We start from the raw sequence: 23079 nt of genomic DNA on the forward strand, positions 1-23079 counted from the left end.
AATTGGCAATTAACAATCTCATGAAATACAACACATTATACTCCCAACGGTCTAAAATCAGTGAACATATCCACTGAATTTCAAACAAACTTAAGTTTGGAGATAAATTTCCATTCTCCAGCTTGCCTTTGGCTTTTCTCACTGCAATGGCTACTCTCTAAACTCCCACAGTTTGTATCCAAACAAGAATAAAAATAAACAAATATAACCTTCTGCATCCACCGCAAGGCTGGGATCCTGTTTCCCCCTCGGAGCCAAGAGTCACATCTTCCTGTGTCTCCATCCACGTTCTCACTTCCATTCTAAAAATTCACATCTTCTGCACCGAGTGACATTTACAGCCAACAAGCGTCCAGTTTTCCAGTGACATTCTCATCTTGTACCCTGCTCACCGCTTAAGTTTGGAAAGATATCCTGCTTGTGCCCTCCAATTATCCCTGCTCTTTATGAAAGGGATAAACTTACTTCAAATGGCATAAACCCATAATCATTACCTCTCGGTTTAGAATTTAGATGTTGTCAGGTAGTGCTGTGCTGTGATTTCTTAACTTAGCTCACCAGTTCAGCATTGTTTGATCCAGAGCAACAGATCAGTAATTTACATTTTCAGATTGCACATTTGCCTGTCTGGTCCGATACTCCCGCCCACAAAACAGCTTGTGCTCAGGTCTTCCAGCAACCTTCAACCATTTACCTAGCAGCCACAGCAACCCCACAAAGCTAGGTCGTACCACTGCGTTTCACAGCACCAAGGTCTGCTAACAACAGAACAACTGGGATGGACAGCAATTGTCAGGTGATCTTTCCTGAAACTTTTAAAACATACTCTCCCAAAGACATTGCACTGCTATACGCAGAAGGCATGATCAGATAGCTTTACAGAAGGCTACTACTCGAAATAGAGGAGTAAATACTACGTTCTGGTAGAGGGAGAATGAACAAGTTTAGCAGAATCAGTAGCGCTCTGTACAGCAGACTTTGCCCCAGTTATGCCACATTGCCCTTGAGCGAGGACAGTTTATGTTTCCCACCCCCAAAGAGTTTGTGTACAGCACTGCACCAACATACATCTATTGGCAGCTACTTTCAGTGCTAACCCGTGCTCCTGTGACTCTGATCCTTTCATCTTTCAAGTCATTGGCCGGGTTTTGTTGATCTAAAGATTTAAGTGTGCTATACTTTTAAGAATCACACCTCTAAGTGTGTAAAAAAATGTTTTTGGAGATTAGACACTAGCAACTTCAATACTCACTTACGCGAGCTAACAATTTCCAAATTGAAATACACCACCATAAAAGTGTAAATACAACAACTGCATATGGCAATGCCCCATTTAAATACCTACAGCTATCTGGCATTCCTTGGAAAATTAACACCTCATCTCCTTAGTACAATAAACTCTGCCAGGCTTTGTTGAAAGCAACCTCTAATGACATGTAAAAAATTTTGACTTACTGGTATTTTCTAAACCTGCAGGAAATAAGAAAAGCATCAAAGTAGTTGAGATCATTTGTTTAGTAAATTCTTTTAAAAAATATCGATGAGTTTTTTTTCTATAATATTTATTTTCAGTTTTCAAGTAGCATTTGGATTTAAATAAAAACAGTCTCTGGGAGGAAAACATACGATAATGAAAAGTCATTATACAAAAGCTTTGCACAAAACATACTGAAATTACAGAGTAACGATCAAAATGAAGCAAGAGAAATATGATCCCAAACAAAATGTTCCATTTACTGAATAATTTCCATGGAGTTGTGCTTGTCAACTTCTGGAATATCTGCTAAGTGATGAAAAAAAGGACGACCATGAACACAGCCTTTATTTTCCTTTCCAAGCTGTTGCTTCATCCTGTAAATTGTGTTTTGTACATCTTCTTTTGACAAATGTAAGGGCAGCTGCCGAGTTAAACGTACTGCTTCTCCCTGTGGAAAGGAAAAACAAGAACAAAACCCCCATAGTTTTGAAGTACTGCTTTTTAACACATTAACCTGGGGCTACCAGAAAGCAGAAATTAAGCATGCACTGTTTAAAGGTCGCTCTTTTCTGCTGATAAATATTCTGCATCCCAGAAACCCAAATGTAACTCTAAACATATCTTATTGGTCATTTTGTGACACTTCTACAGTGGAGTCACACACAGTCTCCTGGTCATGTCTGCATTCGTTTTCTTTTGGGGTCCACTTCTGCAAGATGCTTTGTGTTTCTGAGTATCTTATTTCCTGTTGGCACCAGTATCAGCTGAAGATGTTTACCAGTTCACAAGACACATTCTACACCACAGACTTTAGAACTAACATAAATGAAGTCACACACTCAGCTAAACAAAGTTTTTCAAATGCTATAGTGAAATTTTAGATTGTTGTATGAACGATTGCCTATTGCATCCAGTTATCCCACAATACCAGAAAGCAGAAGTGAGTGCTAAACACAACTACTGAAGCACCCCTCTCCAAGAATCAAACAACTTCAAAAAGAAGTTGCCAGGTTTTTTGTTTCCTTCTCCAAGGTGGGCCTTCCTGCCATTGCCTTCTCTTCTGTACTTTAGTAATGTTGCCTGGACAGAAATGGATGTGGCATACAATCTCCTTTCACATCATACAAACCCGAAGCAGCGTTCATAACATTTTAATCTGAACCTTTTCATTTTGTTTGCCTGGGATTTTCCAAGTGGAAAAACAATCACTGTGGACCATTCTCTACCTAGGAAGGCTGCTTCTTTAACCATTGCCCTATTGTTTTTTCTGGGTCTACCGAAAGACAGCAAAAACTGCAGACATGCTGCCTGCTCAAACATGAAACTTATGATAAAAGTTGCAATTCTGAACATGACAGTGAATGGCATTGCCAGTGTTTAACCCCCAGAACAGTCAAAAAACTCGGTGCTTATCTTAATAGTTTTCCCCATGCCAACAAGACGTATACTTCCTAGTTAATATGTATTTTCCAGCTACTGTTACTGCTGTACATGCACCTTCTTTCTAAACAGTTCCTCACAGGATAAACATTGCTCTTAATAAGACTTCCTTTGATAATCTCTTGATACATACCTTTATAGGTATGTGTATATCTATATGTATAATTGTATATAGATATACTACACACATGTTTATATGTGTGTATAGTATATCTATCCCTATACCTAAACCAACTCCATTCCACACAATCTGACTGACTGATGGGTATTTGCAAGTACAGGAAATAAAGTTTCCACCTCCAGACCAAATTACACACCATTCCTGTCTCAACAAACAAGGAATGATCCTTCCTTAAGCTTCTTTCATGACTGCACAAGAATGTTTCAGCAGAACACAACAGAATCGCTTGCTCCACAGGCAGCTGTAAACTTACTGCCTCCAAAAGACAGGGAAATATTTGTACAATAAGTGTTTCTGTGTAAATACTTAGGTCCCCTTTTGAAGTAGCCTTACCCAGGAAAGCACGTTAGCAAATGCTTAAGAAAAGACTTAACATGTATTTTGGTAACCTTTTTGAATACAGATCTTAAGTGCTAATGAAACATCTAGATGAGAAGAGATAGAAAACTGCTATTGCTAGTTACCCCAGCTTTAACTAGCAGCACATGTATTAGTTGTCCCTGAAACTTCATGCCCATTGCTGTCCCTGGATGGATGATTTTATCTATCTGCATATCAAATATTACCAAGTCATTCCAATTCCAACTGTTGCACAATAACTTCTGTAAGAAAACAGATTAAAGATTCTTTTACTCAGGTACCGTATTTCTGTCAACCAACAACGCTGGCTGCCTATGAAGAACACAGGGTTTTCCTCTCTGTCAGTGCACTGCAGAACTCAGTCACTATTGCATCGAATCAAGTGGACTTACAAGACTGCTAGTTATCAGTATGTGCTTCCTTTAATTGCAGAAGCTACTGATGTGAACTAAATACCAGTATTTGTATGCAGAGGCATATGGAGTTCACTGTATGTGAGACTTCTTTTTTTTTTTTTTTTTAATGTCTTAATGTGACAGCTTGCTTTTCTGGGAAAAAAAATAACTTTCCATTTGTCCCTCTCTGCCCTTTTTTTGGAATGAATCGTAGGAATTTTTCTTCGAGTGGAAAGGGTGCACTTTCTGATTTTCATGATGTACATCTCATTGACGTTTACATGAGAATTAAGCTTCAATTAACATCTACTTAAACCATCTTAGAACTTCTTCATAGATTTATGTCAATAACTGTTCTTGATTCAAGTGCCTTCTAGACTTCGTAAAGTAATTTTATGGCAGTTCTGTATTTTAACATGGAGAAATGCCTTTCTAGTCTGAAAACTGTCTATAGAGAAACGTTTTGTGAACATGAGCTTTCAGCACATATAATATCACATGGGACGACTGCTTTTGGATATGTTTGATGGAAGTATTTTGATAAGCAATGCAGAACTCATACACCTCAGAGAGGATATGACATTCTTCTTTTCAAAAGTAACTTCTGTTTAGAACTGAACTACATTAATCAAAACAGAAAGCTGAAAAAAGATTTTCAAGCTGTTTAAGGATTTATTATAAGCTTAGCTGGCCAATACTTAAAAGCAAACTTCTGTCTTACCTCCAAGTAATTTATCACTTTGAGAGGCCTACATTCATATACTTCCTTTGCATTTCCATTAACTACTGCATTCAGAATTTCTCTCAAATCAGAAATACCATAATATGACAGACAATTTGCCATCCCTTCTATTTCCATATGACTTTCTGTAGCTGAAGTACCTGAAAATACAGAAACAAAATAGTAATTTAGACACTGCTTTGATCTCTATTCTGGAGCAATTCAGAGAAAATGCAACTGATACAAAATCACTTAGTACATTAGTCTCTCAAATTCAATACAATTAGGAAAAGTTTTTTGCTCCTCCCTTGGACTGAAAAGCATTTATTTGCCCAATATTTTGTTATGATGATGTATGCCTATTCACATCACAAACACCTCTGCTTATTTTTATTCAAATCCTAGCTGGCACTGTTTATATACTTAGAACGTTTTGCAGCATTCCCAGTCTTGAGCATAGTTTTAATTAAAGTAGAAGTTAGTAAAAAAATACAATTTAGTTGGAAAAAAATAAAACCTGAGTGTTGGCATTATGTCCTGTGCAATTGGTTTAAACATCTGCAGGAGTCCAAATTTTATCGTAACAAATTCAGCTTCTGCTGAAATAAATAGCATTTTTTCCTCCTACCGCAGCAAGGAAAGAACTCAAGACTCCATACTACCATTCATATATCACTGCTGTAGCAGGTACCATTCTGAATGGGAATGATGAATACAACATTTAAACAGCCTTCCCAACAAAACATCTATTCAATCTTTGAGGTGTAAGAGATTTCACTTCTTATTCACACCACTTGCAAAAAATCTGCTTGATTTTGAAGTTGCTACTGTACAGCTCACTTCCACTCCCAGTCAGGAGCAAGCTCTTCAGTGGTCACGCTCACATATTCCCCTGCAGTCCTTCCGAGCTCCTCCTCTCACTCATGTTGGGTGCACAGAAATCTCAAGCCAACCCACATGCCTACCTTCCTTTTTCCTCCACTGCAAGTCAAAGAAGTAGAGAGCTTCACAAGCAGAGCACGGAAGAATACAATGGGTAATGAAAATAAATCCACTGTTGTGTAATGGCCCCCGGTAGGATAAATTATATTCAGCCTCAGCCACAAATGGTTTTTGCAAAGTCAAAACAGCTGGAGACAAATAGACTGCTACAAAGTGGATTAAACTAACAAACTGATAAGGGATTGATCATTCATGTTCCTAATCCAAACAACAATGTGAAAGATTTCAGAAGTGAGAGAAAATATATATGCAATAAAAGTCACCACAAGGTACATTCACTAGCTAATAGGATGAGACTGTTACCCATGACCAAGCACTGTTTATTTGTCAGTCATTAAATAAGAGCATAGATGAATAGGAGGACTATGCTGGTTGAAAATTTTTCTAAATAGGGGTGTGTCACCAGGTAAATAATGCTGTTGTGACTTTTAAAGCTTCATGGCAAAAGATACTTTGACCAGACTGGGAATTTGATATAGGAAACAAGTCCCCCACCCAAAATAAAAAATAAATTATAATTAAAAAAATCACATAACCACTTTCCAGCTACATATTCAACACTGCTTTACATTTAAAACTTTATTTCCTTTGTCACCCAGCATTGTCCTCCTCCTCTTTGTCAAGCTGTCTTTCCCTAATCATAGCCACCAAAAGCAGACACATTTTTTATGTACTGCTGTAAGCCTGTGATCAGATTCAGCTTAAAGCAAAATGCTAAACTATCTGAAAGTTTACCAGTTACTGAAGTGGAGATAAGATGATGTACTATGTCAATATTTCCCCATGGGAAAAACTGCAAGTAAGAGATGGGAGCAAAAAAGAAAGTCTGGATTTAACCTTCTCCAGGTCTTTTCATTTTTATCCCAACTTTGCTTTAATGAAAGACTAGATTTGAGTAACTGTTCCAGACCATTTAATTATGCTGCTTTGTCTCTAAAATCAGAGCTTAGTCTGTTTGACTTTTCAGTAATTACCTGTCTATTAACCAGAGGCAGGATACAACATTTTGTTAAGTTTCAATTGTTAAGATTTTCAATTGAAAATCTTGTATTTCCAGTGCTTCCTCTTTTTCATGAGGAATGACAGTGAGGGTCCCAATTTGCAAAACATTTTTTTCTTTTTCTTCTTTTTATTCTCCAAATCCAGTGAACCAATCCTACATGCTTGCTACCAAGAATGCTAATGCTCAGTGTTTCTCAGTTTTACTAATAGCAATTTTCCTGTCTGCAAATTTTGACTGCCAGATTTGACTTCACCATACTGCTCATTGAATTAATTTGAACACCAAAGGGGGCTTTAGAAAAGTCTAACATAAGAACAACACAAATCTTGGTTAAGTTTTCTTCTTTGGTATTTCTGTGTGTGTGTCATTCTCCTTTGCAGCCTAAAGACTGTAAGCAGAAAAGTAGCCCACTGCATACTGATTAACATGCATTTATCTGCAAATCTTTGCAGGGATTCCAGTACTGGCAACAACTGATGATATAAGCAGATGTCCGAGCCTCAGTGTACTTGTAAATTTTTGATAAAATACATGTTAAGATTTTTGAGTATTCAAACAGCAGTCTTCAAGCAGTTTCCATGGTAGTTTCTCTGAAATGCTTTGCAACTTCCAAGGAAAATATTTCCGTGAACAAATAAACTAGCTTTCAATTGACTAAAAATGTGGCTTTCTCATTGCTGCAAATTTCCCCTTTCTCTTTCCAAACAAAGCATACACAATCATCTTTGCATAATTCCTTCTTGATGGCCAGGAAAAACTGTTCTCTTCCAGCTGCCACCTAGATTAGGTGACACTATAAGACTGTCTATCTTCCAGTCTGTGGTCAAAATCAAACTGAAATTATGTAGCAGCATGATTTTCCACTGGTTGGTTACAAGAGCTGAGGCATCTTATATTACCGAGGAAGATAGGTTATTTATATATTACTGCTCTTCGAGGCCTTGTAAGCACATTCTTTGTGTTATATATGTTGGGACACATATTCTATCAGGCAGACAATTCTACCCCAAAAGCCTGCCTTGGAGCATGGCCCAAGGCCCACCGTTGTTACAAAACCAAGTAAGACGCGTTCCTTGCTCCCAGCTCCTTTCCAGCCAAGAATTCACATCTCTCTTTAGGACTTTCACAAAGGCAAACAGACAGAAGCACAGTGAAGGTACATATAACAAGCACCTCTTAAGAAGAACTGGACGGAAAGTAATCCATCTTACTTCTTGAAATGCTTCTCTGTACATAGGGGTCATTGCAAGCTATACCCAGCAAACAAATGTCTGGCAGATCGCAGAACACTCAGTTAAGCAAAAGCAAACAGCCTGCTCTCCCAAAGGTAGCATCACTTGAAGCCTCAGTAAAGCCAGAACATGAGGGGGTGGGAGGGCAGTGGAAGACAGACTGGAGCTCAGCGTCACAGCTTTGCAAATCACAACAACTGGCACGTTCCACAAAGAAACCATTGATTTTGCCTAACTGACGTACTTGCAGCAAGAAGCATTTTCTGAGGTATTTCACAACATGTTTTTCACTGTCAGCTATCCAGAGAAAAATCTAGTTGAAAACTCCTTAGACTGCTGAGCAATCAATACAAAAAGAAACAAGAAGATATTACAAAAGTTCTTAGTCTACCAAAAGAAGACAATAGGGCATGTCCAAGATCTACGATACCTGGGAACAACTCTGGCTGCAATCATACAGAGTCCTTGAACAATATGGAGCAAAGGTAAATTACATTCCTGCCTTACAAGAGACCATTCAAAAGACAGACTTATCCTCAAATGAAACAACAGGCAAGTAAGGCTTGAAACTCTTACGCTCTTGTAAAAATAAATATTCAAAAGCTGCATTGGTGAAAAAGGAAAACATTGCCAGAACTTCAGTTTTTCCACCAAAAAGACAAAACAAGAATAAAACTCCATGTGGAACAGAGTCCTCATTAGGAAGAAAAAGCTTAATTAGACCTTTCAGAAACCTACTATGAGCAGCATTTGGTGTCACAGGGTGCCATGGGCTTTAGAGTGAGGCATGTCCACGCTATATCTACAAAAAAGGCTGCCAGTATGTTAATAGAGTAATTGTAGTTTAGAACCACCCACTAGCTAAAAGGTCTTGGCCACTTAAGAGTATAGTTGTATTTCTACAAATTCCATGCACTCTGAGTGAGTAAGATTCAATTTCTGAGTATTAATCCCAAGACCTGCCAAATTTAGTGCACAACTAATAATTTATTTTTTTTTTCGTCCTATAAGAGAAGTTGTCCCTTACAGACAAGTCATCCAAAATAAGGAAAACCCAGCGCTCCATGGTTTCTGGATTTTTTTCAAGAAACTATCAGAATCAAAGTCTTTATAAAAGTTCCTCTGTACCATAAGTTGTCAAAAGGTAGGAATTTAAACTGCAAAAAACCATCTTTAGCAAAGACCAGTTGAGATGCAAGCACAATGCAATAAGGGAATTACCAAAGTCACCCTCCCAATTAAGGCAGCTGTTCCAATTCTCTTGTTTTCAAATAAACAGTCAGTCCTGTAAAACACCGCTTGCCCCTCAGTACCCTTCCCCCCGCCTCACCCAAGGAAATAAGGAATGAATCTATATTTGAGTCATCACACTCATCTAGCAAACAGTCCTAGAGAGGTGCTCAGTACCAAAGCAAGAGGTCTGTGTTCCAAACTCATACCTGAATATTATGAGTAGACTTAACATATGATAATGGGCAGCAATACTCATGGTCCTTCTCTTCTCCTTCAACAACATACATGTGGAGATTTAAACAAATAATCAGTGCAACCTACTAGACTGACAGTCCTCTTCAGAGATCACCATGGGTAAAGGAAAGCCTCTTCTTCTGTGGCCAAAACTGCTAAATGTTGAATTTGAACAGCTACGTTTCCTTTGTTCCTGGTTTTGGAAGGTATCTTTGAGCCACCAACGGCATCACAGACTTATCCACTTGGATCAACAGAAAGGTTTGTTATTTTGCCAAAAGAAATTAACAGAAATACCACTTTCACATTCAAATTCAAAGCCAAAGAAATGGAACCTTTGCCTGTGCCATAGAAGAGGTTGTCTTTGTCAGAAAAATGAAATTTTCTGCTACAGAAAATAGAACTCTTAACCCTGGATGAAGAAAGAAGCCATGCACTAGTGGCTATTAATTAGAAATTGGTCAGAAAGGGACATGTGACTATGTCAGATTTGAAGTCCCAAAGGGAAGTAGAGACTTTCAAATATACTACAGTGGACCCTGAGAACAAGAAAGAGTTGACAGCTCAGTTGAGAAACAGAAAATACCAGGACTGATCCAATTAACCAAAAAATCTGGGGAAAAATGCATTATAAAAGGTACATGCACAGGTGTGCTCCTCTGGATGCTGCTAAGGTGAAACTCCCAGCTACTGTGGGTTAAGTACACATTGCATTATGGATGGACATCTCTCCACTGCAAGCTGTGACTTTGTCACCCACCATGCAAAGTGGCAACCCCGGTCCCAAAACATTAACAATATATCCTGAAGAAACAAAACTCTTCTGAGGCAACTTCTAGTTCAGCAACATCTGAATGCCCCCCTTTCAAGGCTGTGTCTGACGTTTCAAAAACCCACAAAAATAGACACCGAATTCAGACAGCGAACAAAAAAATGCTTCTATAAGGACAGCAAAGAATGTTTTAGGAGATCAACTTGTTCTCTCAAAGTTGAGAAATCCTAGAGAATACTCATGTGTAAGTGAGACAAATCCCTCCTGGTCTAACAGGTCACCTTCCATAAAGGTTATACAACAAGAATCTGTAAATTAAAAGAACCTCAAACTGCATAGTGAAATTCCCAGAGAAGGACAAGTAAGGACTGTTCATAATTAATACCTGTGTTTCTAAAAATCAACTTTAAATAAGTATTTGTAGAAGACAGTAGCATATTTGTAGAAGGTATCATATTTCAGGGATGAGTTTAAGAAAAGAAAAAAGGAAAAGGAGGGACTGATGAAGTATTAAGTAAAAATCCTTGGGTCAGTTGGAAAAAGGCTGGGAGAAATTCCATTTGTTTGCTGGTATTTCTACCTTCATCTGCAATGGTATGCTCTTTTAATAACAGAGGCTGTAACTGCTATAATGGCATCAGCAGAGGCTTATAAACATGACTGACAAGCCTCAGATGTTATTAAAGTTTCATTCGAGTAGTTAAAATATAAGACTGGGAGAAAGAACTGAATTAGATTCCCATTCTTCATATGGGCTAACTGTATGGTACTGATACAGCTCACTACCATGGTTCGATGACCTATACAGTGCACATAGAGCACTTTTACCTTCACTAGCTGTAAACCAAATGAGAACAGTTTCCTCACAAGATTTCATTTCCTTAATTTCAAATACTTAGGAAGACAGGACTGGAAGATGTGTTTACTACTTCCCAGTTACTGTGTCGAGCCCCTTGCTGTTGCATTGTACAATTCCAGTCTCTAACTAATCAAGCTATCTTAAAACTAGTTTCCCATCTCCAGTACCACAAGATCAGTCAACAACTCTCCTCTGCTGTTGCCTAGAAACTGTGGTCAAATTTTCACATTCCTTTTATTCACATCTAGTTTACATTCATCAGATTTTGAGCAAAGTTACAACATCAGGAGGTGAAAAATAATAAAGGTATGTGAGCAAAAAGGCTAAGCAAGAATGTTTTTCTCCCTTATTTGTCTAGAGATATATCATAGACCTCCTCAGCCTTTGATTTGCTAGACTGGATAAACCTATTAAGAGCTGCCTCTTACAGTATGCGTTTTATTCCCCTAATCATTCAATCTAATATTATTACCATGAACACCTCTTCTACAAAGTTTTTGCTATTTCTGTAGAGATTTTACCAATCAGAAAGAAGTTTCCCTGGTTTTGCTGTGCATGATTCAGTAAAGAAAACAGCTTAGCTCTGTTCTTCCCAAGAGGCAGCCTCTGAGTGAAGGAGTTGCTCTACATCCCTTTTTTGTACCTACCCTTAAAAGATCCCATATGTTACAGTAGATCTGTCATCACTGTACATATGTGGGGATCTGTAACACATGAAGCTATAGCATTTCTAACAGCTCTTATAGAGAATCTTTTCTCTGAGCTGTCAGCTAGGTACTACCCCCAAAGACGTCTGCTTTTCTTGGAATTCTGCTAGAGAAATCCTTATCCACAGAACCAGCCCTGGGTAGGTTGCCTCTGGGTTTCCAACAGCATCCCTTATAAATGGGAAACTTTCTTCAGAAAAATGTATAAACATTTGGTCTCTCTTGCTAAGATAAAAGGATCTCATATGAAACAGATTTATTCTGTGATCAGTGTAGAGGCATTGAAAAGCAGGCTGTCTCAAAAAAAAATGTCAGGCCAAACTCTTACCAAAAGGTGTAGTGATCCTGTCTCTCTCTCTTTACTGGCCCCTTTGGGCTCTCTGTTACAACTCTGATATAAATTAAGTCACTAACCAGATCCAGCTCCTTACTGGACCTCCTCAACTGCTCAACAGCTGAAAAGCAGTCAGCTAAAGCATGCACTCGCAGAAGCTTCGGCAACTAAGTATCACCTTGGAAGAAGCTGCCAGGATTAAAGAATTCTCATTAGTTTAATCTAAATTATGTCAGAATGGCATTTAATGATATTGACATCCAGCATTTTAAAAAAAGAAGAAAAAAATAGGTCAGGAAAATGTGGATTTCAGCGAATTCTTTGAACTACTATTAAAGTTTTCTGTTGAGTTATCAGTTTCCATTACTCAATGTTCTAGGTAAATTACATTCTTTGCCAAGTAATAAGATCTCCTGCTTAAGGAAATCGGGATGTTAGGGCTTTAAATGGTTAGGCATAAGATGATCTACATTAACAATCATTTAAACTGTTACATCAGAAGAAACAAACCCCAGTACAACTGAAAGATTTTAAAGTTATCTTACCTTCTATCACTTTTATCTGGAATCCATTTGCTACAAGCCTTCGATCTGACAAATAACCTGATCCATTGAAACTCTGGTAATCCTTCTGCATTTTATAAAGAGCAGCCATATACTGAGATCCACCAATAAGACTGGGAAAAAAAAATCCCCAAAGCGTTAAAAAGCAAAATCCTTAATGTGAAAACTAAAACTGTGAGAACAATACAGAAAATAGTAGTAAGTGATGGGGAGCGATCAAGATTTTTTTAAAGTATTCTGAAAAAGCGATTTGTTTAAAGAAACAAAATCACAAGTACTCACATTTCTTAAAGAGTGGTCGAGTTTAGGCATATAACAATAATTAGCTCAGCCATTCTCTAACCCATGGGGGTCAGTTAGCTAGAGTGAAGTTGTGAAAATGTAGAGCATTTAATTCTCCTCTGGGGAAAGAAATTTGTGTTCACTGCATTACCAAAGAAACCAGTCAAAAGTCATACTTACTTCAACTGGAATATGACCAGGCCTGCTTATTACTAGAAGGTAAAAGTATACAAAACAAAAACCTGTTCTTATAGATAAATTAATGTACAAATAATGACAGAATTAGCAAACAGGGTCTTACTAAAGTGTATTGTAAATAATTATCAAATGACACTGAAATAACATAAATTTTTGCTCAATTGTACTATACCTGTCTGCTAACACAATTGGCTTGTCCAGTTTCTCTACTGGAAGCTTATGATTCATCATTAATCTCTTACATAGCAGGGCTTCTTCCAACCTATATGGATTCAGCAACATTAGCTTCTTCTCAGTAGCAAATATCCAGACATCAGGAAAACTCGGACGACGGATCAGGAAAAGCTCGTGTTCATCTGAGTCATTTTTCTGATGTCTCTGAAGCTGACGTCTACAGGAACTTAGAGAAAAAGGCACTGTGACAATTTTTCTAGGCTGTTCAGGTTTCTGCTTCTTTTCGGTCTGAGCATGAAATATCTTGTCAAGCTTCTGCTGGTTGGATGGAGAAGTCTTCAGCTTGGGTTTCTGTTTTTCTGCCTCCTTCGTTGGTCGGTGTGCTGCCCGTCCCATAGCTTTCCTGACCTCTCTGTTGTATCGTTCCAGGTCTTTAGCAGCTTTTATTTCATAACTTAAAGGAGAAAACAAACCAGTAGCATAATCAGATAAAAACCACCAAATTTCAGCCCCCAACATACTAAAACAAAAGGCAAATGAACCATTTCAACAGACAAGACCAATGCCCATGGTTCATTCAAGTAGCCACGTCAATCTGCTTTCCAATATGACAGAGGTAGAAGGACATCAGGGACTGTGCCTGTATTACATTACCCTTTGAAAATGATGAGTTGGAAATTTTCCTTGACATTTTTTCATTTGTTGATTATACTTGCCTCTGTGAAAGGATTTTTGAAAAGGCAAAGTTGTCAATCAATCAATTCATTTCATTTCATTGACAAAATTTCCATGACAGCCAGCAAAACCTGAATTACTGAAGGGGGAGGAGTGAATTGTATCATACAAAGAGCTACTGCAAGTTGCTTTTGACTTCAGTCCCAAAGACTGTGTTCAACCCTAATTCACAATCAGATACATAAGTTTTGGATGGAGTTTTGTCACAGATACATCCAGCCCAATTCACGAAGTCATTTAAGCTTCTAGAGCTCTACAGACATCAAGGAGAGTCCATGCGGTTAGGTAAGAGTCTGGAGCCTCAACAAGTAAGCCTCAGGCTTCACTTAATATAAAGAAGTACATTTGACTTCAAACAGCCTAGAATTAGCCACATAAATAAAAAGCATGAGAATACAGAATAGACACCATTTTCACAGAATTCTGTAACTAATAAACCTACAGATTTTTCAGAAAGTACTCAGTAACAAACTACTCCTAAATGCTGTCCAAATGGCTAAAACATTACTACATACTAAATCTCTACAACCTGAATGGATTCTTAATGAGTTTACAAATGTCAGGAAGATAGCTAAAACTTTATGGATGCCAGGCTTATACTTGCCTACTGCATATGAATCTTACTTGTTTGAAGGCCAAAGGAGTGGTTTGCTGAACTCCTTCTTTCTGCCCTTATTTGATATTCTGAATTCTAGCAGGTAATTTAAACCAGTCCTATCTTCAATTAAAAAAAAAAAAGTAGTACTATCATATATAAGTATTGGAAATAAGTATTTTAGCTGGTCGTATTTATTTATTGCTACTTGCTGGAACAGTTTGATTCAATTATGTGTATGCATGCTAGAAAATTAAGGTCAACAAAAGGGTCACCATTTGCAATTAATTATGATGTGCTAGCATTCACATATGGTACCAATATTTAGTTAACTAAAAAAGTCAGCTTAAATACTTTCTTGCAATAAATCATGTCCTAGAAAATATGGAGTAAACATTAAGATAAAAAACATCTGCTCCTTTTAAAATGAATGGATGAAATCACTTGAACAGATTTTTTTTTATCCCAAATACATTTATAGTTTTGACCAGATCAATACATACTTTGTTTTGAATAGACCCAATTCAAATAGGGGAAAATATTTAACTGTAAGAGAACTGAGCTTTCAGTGATACACTGATAACGCAAAACAAAAGCACTTGCAAAGAAACTCCCACTTGCCTGTCATTTTAGGCTACCACCAGCAAAATTCTAGCCTTACAAGCTTTGATTATGAGGGTTTTGCAAATTCATATACATCACTATCAGTGACTTGCTCAGAATCAAAGAAAACAGCAGGTTTACAAACTGCAAGGGAACAACTTTGCCTTTTCAAAAATCCTTTCACAGAGGCAAGTACAATCAACAAGTGCTACATGAACAGTTTTTTCTCTTAGTGAATTAAGACTGTAAATTCAGGATCCTTTCCTGAAGCTATAAAACCTAAAGCCAAGGAAATTTGCAAAACTGGGTGCAAGGGGGGAGAGGAAGACTACAACAAAGTCTAGTTTCACAGGCAGCTTTGGCTTAACTAGAAAAATGGATTCATGATTTCTTCTTTTCCCCTTGCATCTTAAACCTAAGTAAAACATTTAGCATATAACAAAAACCTTTTAATATAAGCTCTCTCAGGCCTTGTAAGACAAATAATCTGAATTTGACTATCTGGAGTAAACTCTGACTGGAAATGGCCACATGGGTAGATGTGACCAGAATAGACAGGCATCACGTTCTGAATGTAACGCATCTCAGCATCAGCCTCTTCACATAATGAAATCAAATCAACTCAAACTGTCACCATGAGTATTACAATTCTGTGTTTCCTTGCTTTGCAAAAATTTAAAAAAGCTTTTAATTGCCCACATCAGCTTTTCAATTTGCTTCTGAAATGCATAGGTTTCAGGTGACTAGCACCATTTCCTAGGAGTGGACAATATGGACCTGCCATCATGACTGCTCAGATGCTGGGGACAAGCAGCAGAACGGAAGGGCTGATACCAGATATTAATACCATTAGTCACACTTAATATCTGGCAGTATATGAATGGAGCTGGCTAGAGATACGATGGAAGGGCAATGACCAGATGGTACCACCGAATGACCTCCAAACCAAAGAAACCGAACATGTTAACTAAAAGGTTAAAATATAGTTAAAAAAAAGATTTTTTTCTGGAATTGCTAAGGAAGTATATTTACCCCACCATGAAAGAGTTGCAAATAATGTATATACACACACGAGCCATGCGATGAATGGAAAGTTTATCGGGCAATAAAAAGCTACCACACGCAAGTTCATTACCACTAATGACTGTCTATGTGCATACTCTTCCCTGTCAACAGCCAGCCAAGGCCACGCACGCTACCTGAAATGATGTTTCTCCCAAGGTACAAATACACACATGAAGAATTCCTGTAGAGTGCTGACAAGGCGATTCGTTAGCCTCATGATAACATGCATCTAGCTCTGAACCTTTCCTACACTTTCAGGATAACCACTGCTGCCACTGTCAGGGCACTTGGAGGGGCTTCTCCTACTCCTACCTCAGCCTGATATGCAAGAAATATCAAGGCCAGAAACACAGGCAAGCTGTGTTAAGTAAGAGCAGAGTGAGTGCAAGAAATTAAACCCTGGCTTTGCAAACCAGGGGGATATGCGATGCTGCCAACATGGACATGCATGGAAGCTTTCCTCTTCTATTATAACCTAAAGACCATAACATTTTACATTCCGGTTGAGTAATAAATGCTGGCTTGTTTTGAAAAGGCCATCCTATGTCACTATGAGACATCTGTTGGTTGTACTGCTCCCAAAAGGGATTTGAACTCACTCAAACCTGCTGGAAGAGCCACAGAACGAAAAAGAGACGCTGGAGCCAAGCACACCCATTGTAACAAACGCCTGACTTTATCACAGAAGGGTGGAGGACTAGAGCCCAGGAAAAGTGGTGTCTTGCAAGCAGGGTTGCATGAAGTTGGAGGTATAGCACACTCAGTAGAACTGCAGCACTTTGGCTGCCCAGTCGTATATACATTTGCTGTTACCTCTAGGTGGCCCAATTTATCCAGAGTATCTGGTAGGCAAGACTTAATGTTCTCTGCCAGACGTACAACAGGTCTTCTGGATTGTTGCCTTGGAGGAACAGATATCTGCGTACTCTTCCTATTTGTTATTTTCTGAGGCAGTTTTAAAAGATTAAAAGTGGAAAAGAGCCACACCAAAGCTGAAATGTAGCGATACAACTAGTGGTAAATCTTTCATTCACTTCAACATCCTCTGGACTCAGTCCTACATATAAGGAAAATATATATAATATACCGTATTCAATACTACATATAAGGAAAACTTCATTACCAGAAAGGTCTCCTTCCTGAACTAATAAAAAGTTAATCTGTAGGCACACTCTTAAACATAACAGTTGTACCAGGAAAGCAACCATGAAATCTCAAAAGCTAAACCAGAGCAAATTAAAATTTTCTGAAACAGCTGGCAGAACCTTTTGTTTCATTTCATTAAAAGCATGAATATAATTGGAATAGATTTCTACTATTACATTAATATTTCTGCTAATGCAGAGATGGACAAAACAAAAAAATATATATGGTTTTATGATCGCAGCATGTTGCTTGCTTAGTAAGCTTTAAATTAGGTAAATCAAAAGCTAGATAAAAATGTTTTATTTTACTCTGATGTAGCTGGTATTCAGAACAATGCAGATGTTTTCAAAGTCAAGAAGTCAAAGAAAAACCAGATATGTTAGCAGTAATTCAATAGGTATAGCTTCTCTGTCTTACCAATCTCCTAGGTGAATCTCTCATTAGTGCTAAAATTACGCTGCTTTGGCTAGTATAATTTCCTTTTCAGTGGTCTTTCTTAATTCCCTCTCCTGCTTCCTTAGCATGAAGAAAACACATTTTTACACCACTTCCAATGAGTTTGTTCTTTAGAACCAAAATTGCATTTTTCAAACTTTCTGCTACAAATCACAATTTGCATTCAAATCATTGCATGTAAACCTATTGAAGAACTACTTCTATTTTCCTCATTTGTGTGATGCCGTGGAGTTTTACATTTTATAAAATCACAAACAAGCTGTGGAAGGTTTGGCTTTTGGGTGGTTTTTCTTCTTAATTATCTTAGAATGTCTCAAAATCCATTATTCTAATTAATCTTTTACCATAATAGAAGTTCCATATAAAGAACAACATACATCTAATATCCAACCCCTGCCCCAAGTTAGGCTAAAATATTTTGCTTGCTTGCAGATAGACTTATCCCTACCTGTGATATAAGACTCAGTGACAATTCATTTTAGAAAAAATACGGAATTTAGCTATTCTGATTGTAATCTAAAAAGATATTTGGTCTTGACTGAAACAGATTAAAATTCAAACTGTACTATACTCTCTGAACCAGCACTGGAATAGCTGTTTAGGGGAAAAAGAAATTCCTTGTGTCATTTGATTGGGTTTTACAAATACAATTCTGAGGTAGCCTAGGTTAGGATATGTACTAACTTTAGAGGAAAGGAGTTTACCAAATGTTCCAATCCTGAAAAAGAATTCTCACTTTGTAGCAATAAAAAAGAAGTGTTCGCTGGAAAAGCTCTGGAAGAACTATACGGTGCCTCATCCATCAGCATGATAGTTTTCATTGACAGTGCATCAGGAGTGACAACACACAGGCAGCCCTTAGAAAACAGAAGTTCACAGGATTCAAGCAGTACATTTTCTTGTCTGTTATCACTAAATAACAATTCAGCAAAACTGTCCCTAACTGCTCCACGGCACAGTGGCAAAATGAGTAACTCCAATCAGCAACTCACAATACTGACGCTTATCTTGAAAAGTCAGAAATCATTTTCTGTTCCATTTTTCACAAATAACTGGAAAGTTACATTTTTTTTTAACTTCACTACAGGTGACTCATTGGTAACTACCAGATTTAGAAGTCACAGCCTGAAAACTTACTTCTTTTTTTCCTCTTCATTCAAGTTCTTCCACTGCTCTTCAATTTTCAGCAGGATGTCATCCATGCTGGTCTTTGGATTATCAGTTATCAATTTTGGACGACATTCTTGAGTGAAAAATCCAATTGCAGACTTTGGTTTCCTTATTATTCTACTACTAATTAAGTCATAAGCTGTCACATGTCCGAATTTGTCACTTATCACATTTCTTGTCTTTATGCTTTGATTTGAGATTTGTGGATCATTGCTTTCTTCACCGGTACGTTCATTTTGCTTATTAATTGTTCCTCCAACTTCAGGTATCAAAATCTTAACAGGTTCCAGGTTGTCCCCTAGAGAGTTTTTAAATCCAATTCCCATACTCCAATCATCAGCAGAGACTTCAGGTAAGTCTTTAGGGCCTAAGGTTTCCTCATTCTTTTCTGTTTCATCAATATTATCAGAACTCAAAAGATGTTCATCAGCTTTTTTAGACTTGGGGTCCATGGGAACACCGTTACTCTGAATATCAGTTATATTCTGTCCCTTCTGTTCCTCCACACACAATAAATTTAAGGAACTGTCTGGAAAGGCATCACTCTTAGAAACCTCTTTTTTGTCCAGGCGACTATGTACATTATCACCAGAAAACGTCTGATGATTTAAGCAGATCTCTGTGTTTTTTGCTACTTGACAGTTTTGCACATCACTGCTGAATGAAAGGAATGAAGTATGAGCATGTAGATCATCGTTTCCAGATGGTCCCATTTCATTAACAACCACATCTGTTTGTTCTGTTCTATGAACAAACATGTCTTCTGAGGTAACATCTGTTTTTTTACTTTCACCAGGGACTGTAGCAGGTAGTGGCCCATACAGTGATTTCAACACATTTTCAACAGCAAGTAAGACAGATTCCTGGGGGAAAGAAAAAAAAAACCAAACAAACAAAAAACAAACAGAAAAGTCACACACACAAGCACACCTGAAAATGTAACTGACAGATACTGAGAATACAGAACAATAAGCAAAATCATCTTTTTCAGAATATTTTCCAAACAAATCTGGACATATTATTGCATTTAAGTTGTTCACACATGCTCAAAAAGACTCATGCTGAACAGCCTCAAATATTTTGTGATTCTGCTCCACCGGTTTAGTTTGATGTCACAAAACTGATTAAGTAGGTACTAACTGCTTAAACCAGTATCGGGCAAAGCTATTCTCAGATAATATTGAGTTAAAAGCTTACAGTCAAGACAGATGCACCAACAACATCCCATTTCATGTAAGCACCTTTGTGTAGGTGCTTTCACGGTGTATGCTTCCAAGGCAGCTTTGCATCAAATGACAGAAAAAAAAAAGTAAAAAGAAAAAACATGCACAAAATAAAACAAACAAAACAAAAAAAAAAAAAGAAGGAAAAAAACGACCAACAACCCTTTTTTCTAATGCCAAAGGCAAGGTTTAAACTAGATGAAATGTGAGAATACTGTGTTAATTTTCACACAAGTGACACTCAACAGGCAGTACATTTACAGGATTAACATAGGCAAAAACTTTCAGTGAAGAAGAGGATTAACATACCGGTGTGACTACCTACACTCACTTTGAATAACCGCCTTACCTATGTAGCTGCCTTAACTTCTGTGGCACTGTTTTTCATATCTAGTGCTACAAAGCAAAAGTGCCTTTATGGAAATTTATCACTACACAGCCTCAAAAACATGTGCATATATGGTCCTGATAGTATGAACAGGATAGCCTGAAACTTAAGTGATGTCAACAATAATCTATACACATAATAGCAAAATACTGCTTTGAACAGAAATCAACTCCCTCGACCCCGCCGCCCCCACCTTAACGTACATGACATTTAAAGAGTGACTACTTAGTGTAATTATGAAGTTAAACACGAGATTTATGTGAGGACACGCATCATAACTCCATTTAGCTTCTCTCACTATAAAGCCATCTGAAAATGAAGTGATACATACATATCTCTGACAGCGTAAAAATGATCTTTGAAATCAACTGGGAAATTAATTTTGAATAATCCTACATCTAGCCTTTTCAATACATTTCAAACAACACACTCCTGTGATAAAGGCAAGCTATAATGTAACAGAAGAGAACAGAACAAAAAATTAAAAACAGTGGTACTGTTTATCTCCGAACATTTCAGAAGTCCCAGAAGCCCTTATTATGCTTACACAAGTAAAAAGTTCACAACTCAAAACCAGATTAAAACCTTAGTTACCTTATAATGCAGCAAAACTTGAGTTTTATCAGGTGTTAAATTCACATCCACAGCAGAGGCAGGTACAGTAATATTCAAAAAGAAAACAGGATATAAACGAGTACAGTCCTTGTGTGTCACTAGGCTGTAGTACTGTCGAATTAACTACAGATTGATTTAATAAACAGATGTCAGTAAAGGCAATAAAATAGACACAAAGCACAGAAACAAAATTTGACATTATAAAAGCATAACTGGTTTGTTGGGGTTTTTTTCTGAAGTTAAAGGAATGCCAAAAAATGTCCTTGTGGGTATACATGTATGCCAGAGTAATCACCAAGAGGGCAGCTGTTGGCTTCCTCATCTTCACAGCTAAATAAAAAAAGGAAGCAATTCCAAGACACTAATGGTAGCTAATTTGATCTGAATGAAGATGAATGTATTGATCACACTTGGAAGAAAAGATATGATATGCCCAAATTGGGCTGCAAATCCAATACTCACTTTTTCAATAAACACAAATACTATTATTTGTTTGTTTTTAAAAGAATATCTACTTACATAGCATGCAACTACACTGCTTGTCTCTTTAAGCCAAACTAAAGTCTGTTTGAAAAAGTAGTACTTCCACCTCAGACCTGCCCTTCTCCCAGAATGGGATTAATTTGTTCCTTTTATTAACACAACTATAAATATACAGCTTTTCTCAAGCTCTGCTTGCCCTTACCATTTTCTCTATAATCCTCCCAAAAACTCCTCCAAAAGACTACAAAATTATTTAGTTGTTTCAGAATTTTGATCTTATTAACTAGAAGCATCAAATAAAAATCCTTGCATTTCCCTCTAGTATCAGGGATCCTTCAACAGACATACATACTGGAAAAAAGAATAAGTTAACCTGACCAAAAAAATGGAAAGCATAAAAAAAATGAAGAGCCACTGCAGATTAAATTTTATTTTTAAATTCTTAAATATTGTTTAAATAATAGTAAACTCATTTAAATATTTTCAAGTTACTCTAACCTTAATATTCTCAGTCTATCCTCATCTGGCACAGAACTATAGCAATAAGAGGTCCACCAGCACTTCTTTCCCATACATAGCATGGAGATAAAAGTGAGCTTGTTTTCCAAACCCATCAAAATGTATTCTTACAGATGTACTGTTATCCTCATCTGGCCAAAAAAACCCTACCGACTGGACACAAAAAAAGGTAGGAGCAGTGCAAGTGATAAACTTCCACAAGAACAGCCCTAACCGAAGGGCAATATATTTTACTTTGAACGATAGTACCCTGAATCCCACCTTGCACCTAGCCCTCCGTGCTCTGGTTAAAAAGCTGTCTCTGCCAGGGGATCCAAGCTGAGCACTTAAGGTACCAATACAAGTCCAGGGTTTACATTGACAAAGCTCTGCTGGCCAGCTGAAAGCTACTTCATTGTCCTCACTTTAAAAACTACATGTACACTTTGGCATGAATGTGAATTTCTTTTCTGGGGAGGGCAAGGATTAGGAGAGCAAGGCTGCTCCAAGTGAGGTGCTGCAAGGTTCAGTAGTGTGAGAAACCCAAGAGTATCAAATTCTGCCTACACGATGCCTAGCTGTAGCCAATGCTGCTGCACTATCACTTTCATTTTTATCCAATGCATACACAAATTTAAAGGGAAACTATGTGTATTTGCTTGATTTGCTTGTCCACAGTAAGAAGTGGACAAAATCAAAGCTGTGTTTTCAGAAGAATTCTCTTACAAGAAACTACATAAAGGTCCCTCATGAAAAACCACACAGATGTATTTCTGCAGCCTAATACAAAGAAAGAATCAACAATTCTGGTCTCTCACACAGACTATCTGAAACCACGGGGGTTTTTTTTTTTTAAACAGCCATAAACATAACATCCAGCTTTGTGGTTGTAAGTGACTGCAGCACATGGAAAAGAACTGAGGCACCAGGAGTAT

At 37.5% G+C, this 23079-nt stretch overlaps 1 protein-coding gene across 4 annotated transcripts in view; it reads right to left on the minus strand.

The window, feature by feature from the left end:
- Window positions 1–1500: 1500 nt before the first annotated feature.
- The window catches only part of PMS1 (PMS1 homolog 1, mismatch repair system component), a 47486-nt gene continuing 25907 nt past the window's right edge, over window positions 1501–23079 (minus strand). For all 4 annotated transcript variants that reach the window (XM_056350461.1, XM_056350459.1, XM_056350458.1 and 1 more), the window contains 6 exons: window positions 21143–21286; window positions 18905–19800; window positions 13166–13621; window positions 12496–12626; window positions 4575–4735; window positions 1501–1925 (listed from right to left, as the gene is read on the minus strand). In XM_056350461.1, the coding sequence (XP_056206436.1) occupies window positions 1734–1925; window positions 4575–4735; window positions 12496–12626; window positions 13166–13621; window positions 18905–19800; window positions 21143–21286 (1980 nt within the window). In that variant the 3' untranslated portion in view covers window positions 1501–1733. The remainder of the gene's footprint in view (window positions 1926–4574; window positions 4736–12495; window positions 12627–13165; window positions 13622–18904; window positions 19801–21142; window positions 21287–23079) is intronic.

This window comes from Falco biarmicus, chromosome 8 (assembly GCF_023638135.1).
Source record: "Falco biarmicus isolate bFalBia1 chromosome 8, bFalBia1.pri, whole genome shotgun sequence".
Taxonomy (NCBI): domain Eukaryota; kingdom Metazoa; phylum Chordata; class Aves; order Falconiformes; family Falconidae; genus Falco; species Falco biarmicus.